This window comes from Eurypyga helias, unplaced genomic scaffold (genome assembly GCF_000690775.1).
Source record: "Eurypyga helias isolate BGI_N326 unplaced genomic scaffold, ASM69077v1 scaffold24203, whole genome shotgun sequence".
Classification (NCBI taxonomy): domain Eukaryota; kingdom Metazoa; phylum Chordata; class Aves; order Eurypygiformes; family Eurypygidae; genus Eurypyga; species Eurypyga helias.
In genome coordinates, this window is record NW_010239559.1 from 4,739 (window position 1) to 15,596 (window position 10,858).

The window sequence follows — 10,858 nt, forward strand, 5'->3', positions numbered from 1 at the left end:
CAGCCGGGGGTGTCGCTCCTTGCGCCCCTTCGATCGGAGCAGTGGTATACACAGCTGTGTGCAGCAGCTCCCCAGACAGGTGACTCCTTGCCAGGTCTACGCTGCACATTGCCTGGTCAGTGTGAGCGAATGCAGGCTCAAATACACAGACTCCTTGTTTTCTCCCTCAGCTGGGCAGTGTTACCGATTGCACCTCAGGTTCAGCCACGGAGAGATGATGCAGGGATGCAGCCCTTGGAAAAGAATGACACCTGTGTGGTCATCCTGGGGAAGAACTTGATTTTCTGTTTTGCTGGCCGGCTTCCTGGGTCAGGTGAGAGAGGGAGGCACCACAGAGGATTACACTTTTTTTTTTTTTTTGTGGCAGAAAGCCAGTGGCTTTAAGAATGTGGGTGACAGCATCGCAGTATTTTTGCACCGTATCACAAGGCTGTGTCATACACTGCCTCAGCGTCCTGGACACCTCACAGGAATACCTCACAATTTAACATCCTGGTATACAAAATGCCTCTGGGACAGGTTAGGGCACCTCATGACCTACCCAGGTAAGAACAGGTGGAAGGAATTCTCATCTTGCCTTCATATCCATGAATTGCTCAGACGAGGGGAGATGAGTGCACCCCTCCCACCAGGCCCCAGGGAGCCATGCTGCCCAGGCTGAAGGGAGGAGAGCTTGCACAGCAAATGGCAAAAGAGGCACTTGGGTGTCAGGCTGGTGTGCTGAAGGCAGACAGTTCAGATGATAATGACGGTGAGTCGACAGGAAGATGATGGAGGTGGGAAGTCCTGACAGGAGTTGGGCCCGCTCTGGGCATTTTCCTGTTGCTGTCAGGGCCCTGAGACCAGCTGCACCGTAGACCGTAGTATAAATCAATACGGGTCTACCAGGAGAAGCCCAGTGAATGACATCTATTCCCATGCAGATACCAGGCAGCCCACACATCCCAGCACTCCTGTACTCCATGTGGTTGTCCACTTATTCCACCAAGAGCCACCATTACACACAGCAGTGACTCACGGTGAGAATCTGGTATCTAAACTCAGAACAAGGTGGGACTTTGGATGTCATTTTCTATTCAAAAGCAATCAAAACACAAGGCAAGGCTCATCCAGGCACTTCCCAGGGGTGCATGGTCTTGCGTGTACGAGGGAACCATGTGCAAAGTGACGTCCAGAGAAGGGGACAGCGTGCAGCCAGCAGGACCTGTTCATCTCCCCAGCCTGGGAACTGGTAGCCAGCGGCATCGCTGGGTAGCACTGGGAGCTGTGAAGGCCAGGTTCGCCCAGTCTGCTCTGCAGAGATACTCCAAGGGCTTTCGTGATGTACTTCCATTTTAAATGTGCCCACAATCACCACGGGTATTTCTGGTTACCTTAGGAAATGAATTTTCCACAGCGATTTTCAGAGGGACACTAAAAGCAGACTTTCGTGCAATCTTTAAACCCCCCTCCAATAACATCACAGCCAGGCCTGCAGCGCTGCAGTAATTACACTAATGAAGTTGCTGTTAGAAGGAGGTCTAAATGTCTTCAGACTCCACATCAGACTAAACCCCTGACCATACTCAGTCTTTTGTGGGGTAGGGTGCTATGATCTTTAACGATTAACTGAGCAACTGATTTCTGCCATCATTAGTGCCGTGTTAACTTGCACCCCCTGCATAGGAAGTGAACTTTTCCTGCTAAAGAGTGGACAAATAAAGGACTGAAGATGTTTCACCTTCTAAAACATCTAAATATGCTTAAGTATGATTACTTATTAACACAGCTACAGGAGGTAATAAAATGATTAATAATCAGTAGTGAAATGAAAACCAGATTGTTGTTCACAGAATGTAATTTGAAGTGCGCTGTGATTACTTTAGTATCAATCAGGCATGTTATTTGTTACCGGAATAAGATGACTACAAGTGACATGACACTTTGAACCTCACTAGCTTTTCTGTCTCAGAACTTGGAAAGTGGATCCGTCTTGCCTGAAAACAGCAGGCTGTAAAAGAGGAAATATGAATGCTTTGGGTGGTGACAGCAAGCTACTGCTCTACAGGTGTGATCAGAGCACCCAAGCATCACCTTGGGCTTCCCTGGACCTCAGATCAGGCTGTTCAGGTAGCGCAGAGGCTTGGGAGCCTACAGACAGGGTATTTTTCCAGCTGCCTATGGAGCCTCTTGCCCTGGTCAGAGCTGGGAGCCTGGGTAGCATTTGGGAAGCACTGAGAGCACACACTGCCTACACCGAGGCACATGTGTGTGCTGTCAGTGTGCTCTGCTCCTGAGATGTCAGAATAAATGGTCTAGCCTCAAGTTTACTGGGCTGAGATTTATAAATAAGTGTTTCAGGCAGGATTTGGAGAACTAAAGAAAGCAAAACGTGCTTATTGCTGTCAGGTGCAAAGTAGCCCCCAGCCTTCCCCCTGCACCTTTATCTGGGAGGAGTTCCACATCCTACTGAAACAGAGAGTAGAAAGCAGGAGGATCCCCCACATTTGCTTTGAAAACTTGCCCTATTTAAAACACTTCTGCTGCAAAGCAACTCCTGCATTTATGGCCCAGTTTGGGCACAGGGAGACTGAACCACTGCACAAAGCTGTCCCTGCACTGCTCTCCTGAGAGAAAAGCTGTGAAAGCTGGTCTAGAGATAGATATGTTCCCTGGATATTGTCTGACAAGTTCTTCCACAACACACATACTGGAAAATAATAACATTTTTGTTAAATATTCTTGTCTGCAAGCCTCTCTGTTGAGCAGATAATGGCTGGACCTCTACATTATGGGAGCTACTGGTCCTGCCTATGATCTGCTGGAGATTTAGTTCTCTGCACCATCTCCTTGGCTAGAAATCTGTGTTGGACACACTGTCCCTGACAGGCCACTCTGAAGGTCACCATCACTAATATCTGCAGTACTTGAGAAATGTATCTGCCATTTGCCACTCCAGAGGAAAGCCACTTCAATGACCTCCAGGCAGCTCTAGTCTACTTGTACCCTATAATTCCAAACTGCAGTTGCTGTTCCAGCAAACATGCCGCTCCCTCCCCATGCCAGCCAAAGTTCCCCTCTGCAGTGTGCCAAAGACTCGATCCTATCAGCGAACAGCAGCAAAGTGTTTTACACGGAGACGCCTGTACCCTGAGCAGAGCCAAAGGCTCCGAACAACGCAATCTTGCATTAACAAGCAGGCTGCCTCAGTGCCAGGTCACTGTCAGCTGCTGCTGTAACCTTTGGCATCCCTCAGCCCTTCCATCTCTTCATTCAGGTTACTAAGGCCAGAGATCTCATGCGCCCTGGATCACCAGAGAAAGATACAGAGGTTGGACAGAGTCAATAATCAGCCCAACACCCCACGCAGACGGGGATGAGAGAGGGGGTGAAATGTTGTTGACGAATGATACATGGATTCTAGTGAAGATGCTGAGAACATAAATCACCTTCAGTGCTACGGGGAGGTACAGGGGATTGCAAGAGCACTAGGACAATGGACACATGGGCTGCAGAGCACCCCCAGCAAGGGAAAATCCCAGCAAAACCATATTTACCGTAGTGAGGCAGAAAGTAAAAGAGCTGGATTTGGACCACCCCATGAGTCTGCACGACTTCAACCTGGTTGAAAATGGTGGCCTGTCAGGGTTGGGTCTAGTTGCTCTCTGTTGGTAAGGAGGGATTGAAACAAAGATGCCACAAGTGGAAAGAAACCAAGAAGAAAGAAGAATGATTCCTGAGTGACCTGGATCAAGGGGAAAGCTTGAGAATTGCTGGAGTGGTCTGGACAAAAAGCCAGGCTTTAGTCAGTCAGCGGAAAAGGCACCTAGTGTGAACAGTAAGCACACCCCGCACTTCCACAGTACAAGAAAACCATGATGATCATATCAACAGAGAGGTTTGGAGGATGCTTTTGGGCGACTTTCTTTTAGTGAAAAGACATGTGAAACGCCTGGCCCTCCCCGTCTCACCATGGGATTATTGTCTTAAGAATGAGAAGCATAAAGATCCAGGACCATTCCTCCACCCGAAGTGTGTTCTTCCTTGGTCTCATGTGTCTGACTGCGGCTACTTGTATTGTTTTTGTTGCTTCTTGCCGTCCAAGATTTCAGGGCAATGTCATACAAGCACAGATACAGAGCTAAATCACGTTTTATGCACAGGCATTGTGTTGCAGGTGGAAGTGGATTTAAGTAAGTGGCTTAAAAAGATCCAAAGCATCTTCCACCCTGAGGAACAGACAACACCTTTTTTTCAGGGAACTCCCTGGTAAATGTCATCCTTGCAGACTTTTTGCAAGGTTTCCCAGTGGTGAGGTCACCGTTAATGGTTGTCTCTCCAGACCCTCACTGTAACAGCTCCTCAGGAAGTGGCCTTGTTGGCTCCAGGAACGGCTATCGCTATGGTTGGGATAGATGGGATGCAACAATGGCTCTCACACTGTTCAGACACAGCCCTTCTGGTCTGAAATGGATCCTTTTAACAAGATTTTTGAGGATGCTGGAGACAGGGGGCTTTGCTGGCTACTGAAACCACTCATCTTTCAATCTTCTTGGCCTCTCACTCCTCCCCATCTACTGCCACTTCACATCTTCCTCCTGATGATGTCTTTTAAAAAATCATCTTTACTAACAAGTTTTCCACATTGGACCCAGATACCTCTCCCCAGTTCGATCTGCACCTCTGGGTTGGTTGCAGCCATTCTGCCATACAACAGAAGAGGAAGTCCTTCAGCCACAATTAGCGATATCTGGTGGCAGGCAGGAAAGGCTTGGAAAATCTCTGGGTCCAAGAAGCATGCATCAAATTTTATCAGAGTGTGTGCTAAAGGGAGAATTTGGTGACATTTATGGTGGTATCTCCCTGCCTTTCATCAGAGAACTGCAGGGAATGTGCAGAGTAGCTCCCAGCTGGAACCAGAACCCAACTATGGCTACAGCCAGAACACCATCACCCTCCTTCCTGACACAGAGAGCAGTGATTCACCAAGATCAGCCCATCCTGTTAGATCCTACCTGAAAAATTGTTCTGTTCCCATCTAACCCGATGGGTTGGCTGAAGGGGAGACAGAAAAAATGGAACCAACCCTGAGAGAGGGAATACGCCGGGAGTGCCTGTCAGCAACCAGCAGCCTTTGCGCGGTAGCGATTGCTTTCACATGGGATGGGAAACGTCGCTGCTGCCTACATCTGGGGTGAGGGAAGGGCTGATGCTTATTGATTTTTTTCATGTTCTTGCAAGGAAACAATCAAACCTGGAGTGAGGATCCTTGCCATCACATCAATAAAGAGCATTCTTCTTGGCTGAGGGGAGGGATCTCCAGAGACCAGGGCTCAGCCTGGGCTTGTCACCTGTAGTTTTACTCTTGGTACAAACACTTTAAAATGCCAATAGTTATTCTTCTGCCTCCTTTTTCTTTTGTGGTTTCAACCACCTGGCTTGTCAATTGTTTCAAGAAGAGCTAATTAAAGGCTGAAACGGAGCCAGTGAAGCACCTTCATTGTGTAGCATATTCGCTGCTTGGAAATATTCAATGGAATGTAGAGGAAAAGCAAATATGGTGAAACATCCTATTCCCAAGGTCCCTGAAAGCCCACTACTCTTCAGGGAGCTGCCTAAGCTGCACAGACTGGGAGTGGGTGAGCCTTCTAAGGTAGAGATCAGGCTTGGCTTGAAAAAGCATCCACAACTTTGGAGTCATTCCTGATTCTCCAGCCTGATACCAATTGCAGCAAACTCACAAAAAGCACTCCCTCCAAAACCTTCCTGGTCCTGCTTTGATTCCTTGGTTGATTACCATGTGCGCAAACATTCTGAATGCTCTTACCCTACTGTTTCAGCACCGTTAGTCTGCCAGTGCTGGGTCAATGAATAAATTAAGGAGCATGCATCTTCCATGACAAACTGAAGCTTTTGAGCCTTTGCTGCTTGTTCGGCTGCGCCCAGTTTGCGTAACTGCCCAAGGCTGTGTGAATCCTGACTTTGTGCAGATTTGCCCATCCCTGACAGGGACATGGTTGCTTTGAGGACCTGTCCTGATCCTTCGCTCATGCCAATGACCCAGGAAAGGCTTCTCTTATCTCCAGAGGCCAGATTAGTGTTATTGTTCACGATAGAAGTGGAAGACCATCGACTGGCCTCCTCTGGAGCCTTTTTGCCATGAGTCTGTTGCTCAGATCACAGCTGCAAAAGCAAACAGAGAGAGTCCAAGAAACACGAGAGTGGCATTCAACACCCAGTGACGGCTGTGGCTCTCCGTAAGGCCTCTGTTCTCCTGCTGTGACCTCCATACCAGAGAGATGACTGGCTGTTGTCTTCCCAAAAGTTAGTGCCATTCTACCAGATATTTGCATACATCCCCACAACAGTTTTAAACAACACATTAAAATGCAAAGGAGTAAAATATAAAGGCTCCAGAACGCAGAACAAGGACAAAGCTGATTTTCAAATTGATTCAATAAATATAAACAAGGAGCGGCATGCTACAGTAAGCGATTTCTCTGCACAGCTGAGATTAAATCAGTTAGGAGGGAGGGGGCACGAGCAGGAGTAGCGGTGCCTGTCAGGAAGGAAGCTGCCAGAGAGGCTGATCCCGAGCAAGAAGGGAAAATGAGGGTGATGCCAGGCACTAAATTACTGCCAGTTGCCGTTTCTGATTGCTTGTTTCCCACCCACCCTCCTGGCCCGAGCTTATGAGGCAGCAGCTGCCGGCAGCTGGGGGCATCAGCACGGTGTCAGACCTCCCCATCCCTGCCCCATGCCTGCCCGTGCCAGGGGACACCTACATTCAGGGGTACCAGCCGCAGGGGACACAGCAGAGTGGGACCGTCTCCACTGGCGAGGCTGGCATCCCGTGGCATATTTGGGTTGGTGTGGCTTGACAGCAACATGGAGCGGGGCATTTATGGGTTGGAGGGAGGAGAAAGGAGAGAAGAGACCACTGGTGGAGCAAGACCAAAACACGCATGCAGTCATGTTTCCACTGACAAATGGTCGTGCAGAAGGACAGGGGGAAAAGTGAGCAGCCATGCCTGGGTGTTTTTCTCCAGCTAAGCACAGCTACCAGCCCTCCAAGCCCTTCTTCCCCCAATCCCCAAGAACCGCTCCACTCAAGACCTGAGCTGGAGACCCCAGTAAGTAGCATCCAGCCTCCCGGAGTGCTGCGGGGCTGCATGTTACCCACTCCTGGCCCCGGCGCAGCTCTCTCGTGCAGCGTTTCTTCACCGCCCCCTCCCCCCTAGCCTTGGCGACAGGGCTGACCTTCATCTCTTGGGCCTCCAGCACCTTCTTGCCATCCCAAGCCCAGCTGCGCTTGGTGAAGTAGTTGACGGTGGCAAATTCGATCAGCGCAGAAAACACAAAGGCGTAACAGACGGCTATGAACCAGTCCATGGCCGTCGCGTACGCCACTTTAGGTAACGAGTTTCTTGCGCTGATGCTTAGTGTGGTCATGGTGAGGACGGTGGTGACACCTGTGGAAACAGAGCAGGAGACAAGGATGATGTCAGACTATACACGTGCACACCCAGTTTCTCCTCAAAACTCACAGTTGGCATTTCCATCACGTAAATTTAGGAGCCACCCTAAGCCACCTGGCCCACATTCCCACTGTAACTAAGGGAGCCTTGCCCAGCACAGGTCTGCAGTGCAATTCATAGAATAACGAACCGGTCCAGGTAGGAAAGGAAGTCAGCTTGTCCAACCCCTGCTCGAATCAGGGCCAACTTCAGGTTGTTCAGGGCCTTCTTCGGTTCAGCTTTGAATACCTCCAATTCATATAATCAATGACAAACATTAGGATGAGATGTTGGAGCTCCAAACTCCACTAGCTAGATCTCCACTCACTATAAAAGAGCCCTAGCTCATAGGCAGGCACCCACATTCAATTCCTCATCGGCTAGTAGGGTAAGCTGCAGCTCCCTCATGGAGGATCATAGATCATAGAATGGTTTGGGTTGGAAGGGACTTAAAGATCATCCAGTTCCAACCCCCCTGCCATGGGCAGGGACACCTTGCACTAGTCCAGGTTGCTCAAAGCCACATCCAGCCTGGCCTTGAAGACATCCAGGGATGGGGCATCCACACCTTCTCTGGGCAACCTGTCCCAGTGCCTCACCACCCTCTCTGGGAAGAATTTCTTCCTGATATCTAATCTAAACCTCCCTGTTTTCAATTTGTACCCGTTAACCCTTGTCCTATCACTACAGGGTCTTGTAAAAAGTCCTCTCCCAGCACCCTTGTAGGCCCCCTTCAGATACTGAAAAGCTGCAATGAGGTCTCCTCGGAGCCTCCTGTTCTCCAGGCTGAACAAGCCCAATTCTTGCAGCCTTTCATCATAGGAGAGGTGCTCCAGCCCTCTGAGCATCTTCGCAGTCCTCCTCTGGACTCGCTCCAAGTGGTCAATATCCTTCTGATATTGAGGGCTCCACAGAATATGCCACGGAGAAGCCTCTGGTTGCTTTTGCAATGAAATAAAAATGAAAAAATAACAGTAAAAAGGACAGCTAGATGGTTGGAAATTTCTTGGATGTCCGCAAACTGGCCACTCATCCAATGTGGTTCCGTCAACATTTTGGTAAGAGTGTCTTGTGACCTGCATGGATGGACACCTGGGATCCTGGGTCCTGCCAGCACGGCCGGGCACCCATCAGCAGCCTGGGATGGGTGTCGCTATGATTTATCTAAAAAAAATGATCTGTTGCAAAATGCCTTTTAAAGCTTTTTTTCATTAAAGCAAGCAACCGTTGCTATCCATTTTCCCCAATAATAGGCTTTTCAATTAAAAAGGCATTAAAAACATTAGAAAAATATTGACTAATTTTCACTTCCCTTAAGCCATACTCCTGGAAATTGAAGAGTTTCATTAATATTGTTGAAAATACTTTCTGAGGGGCAAAAAAAAAGGAATAAACAATTGGAGTTCTCATTATTTTCTTAATAGGAAAGCAAGGCAATTTGGAAGCAAAGACATTTTTCACAAAGGTAGTTTTTAATTTTTCAGTTACTCTTTCCTGCTCAAACCGAGCTGGTACTTAAGGAAACCTGTCTAATTGCAAATCTCAGGATAACAGAGGAAGGAATCAAATATCCTCAGAAAAGGGCTCATCCCCGGTCTCGGGAGCGCAGAGACTCCAGAACCAATGTGGACGTGAGAGCCCACCTGGGGCATGGACAGACATGGGGGCTGGGTGTGCACTCCATGGGGTGTAGCTGACAATAGACAGATGAGTGAGGAAAGTTCATCAACGACTCTCTATACACCTGAGCTGGTCCTATTTTCCACGTGGTTTCTGTCTGACCGCCCCCTTTTCCATTCTGCTGGATGAAAACACCAAAACATGGGTGGTAAGGGGCCATATCCCCTCTTCCTCACTTTATCACTGTTCCACACAGCAGACTGGTCATACTAACCACCCAGCTCCCCACGGCTGCACTTGATCCCAGGATTTGCATCACCGGGGAAGGGAGGGCAACCCAGTGCTAACAGGGAGAAGCTGGGGACAACTGTAAATGTTACATGTTCTTCATGCCCTACATTTCACAAGTCCCAGTGAACACAAAACTCATAATGATTCCCTCCTGGTTCATTCTGGAGGGTGCAGAACCACCCGTGACCCTCCCTGCGTCTCCTTCCAGACCACAGCACGAGAACAAGGTCGAGGCCTGTAGAGAGGGTCCGGAAAGGAGGATGGGTTGGGTTTGTGGGAGTATTGTTGGGTTTGTGGGAGTATTTCTATCACAACTCTTTCCACAGAGGAAATGCTTCCTGCTCTTTCTTTCACACCACTTTCTCATTCAAAAACACGAGCAGGTGGTACCACATACCCCCTCTCTGCTTGGTGACTTCTGTCCGATACACTTTGTTAAGAGGGATCTGGGCACTGTTATTTGCAGGAAATACAATCCTGCAGCATCACACCTGGTCTGTGAACGCGTGTGTGTGTATATCTTGAACTAACTTGGCAGGAAAGCACTAAGCAGTTCTGTTATTAAATGTATGTAAAAGCTATTAATACATGTGCGATGCCAGCCTGACACTTTGCCTCGGAGAGAGGATCTGAAACCAGCTGAAGAAAACAATAACAATATATTTACCATGCAGTTATACTGCTCAGCCCAGGAACTTGCTATGTGGAGTTCTGACCAGGGGCACATTAGCAATTTCAGAGGTAGAGCTTTAAATGCCTCCCCATGTACCTATCGTCTCCTCAACTCAAAATCCAATATAGTTAAGCAGACACAGCCAAATGCATATAATTAGATGATCAATACCTTGATTAATGTTAATATTTATGGCTTGGCTTGCAGCAGAAACATGGACAGGAGTATTTCTGCAGTGATTCAGTGGAAGCAGGGGCACTGGAAAGACACTGAGAGCTGTTCTGGGAAACAGCCAGCAGCTTCACGGATGCCACCAAGGCCTGGAGCAGACCAGCTCTGACGCTCAGTCTATTACCTGACGTTTGTGGTGCCTTTCTCCCCCGACCTGAGAGGATTGCCCCCATGCTCCCAGACTCACCAAAAACCGTCCGGGCAGGAACAGACTCCCTGTTCAGCCAGAAGGAGACCTGGGACAGGATAACCGTCATAATGCAGGGTAGGTAGGTCTGGATCACAAAGTACCCAATCTTCCTCTTGAGGTGGAAGTGCGTGGTCATGACGACGTACTCCCCTGCAGAGACAGCCAGTTAGAGGTGCTGAGCCACCGGTGCCTTCCAGGACGGGGCCAGCTGACCACCATCCCTCTCTAAACCACTAAAGCTCGTGCGGAACAAACTCTCAGGTTCTTTTGCAGCATGTGTCACACTGTTCCTGCTGGCACGCCCTGTTTTCTTACAGCACCGCGGGCCACCCTAAGAGCCGTGCGAGGGAGGGGTGC

At 49.0% G+C, this 10,858-nt stretch overlaps 1 protein-coding gene across 1 annotated transcript in view; it reads right to left on the reverse strand.

The window, feature by feature from the left end:
• LOC104507046 (gamma-aminobutyric acid receptor subunit alpha-3-like) overlaps positions 1-10,651 on the reverse strand; it is a gene marked incomplete at its 5' end in the record, with an annotated part of 11,519 nt that extends 868 nt beyond the window's left edge. The window contains 2 exons of the mRNA XM_010148205.1: positions 7,240-7,451; positions 10,499-10,651. Of these exons, the coding sequence (XP_010146507.1) occupies positions 7,240-7,451; positions 10,499-10,651 (365 nt within the window). The remainder of the gene's footprint in view (positions 1-7,239; positions 7,452-10,498) is intronic.
• Between the last annotated feature and the right edge of the window lie 207 nt (positions 10,652-10,858).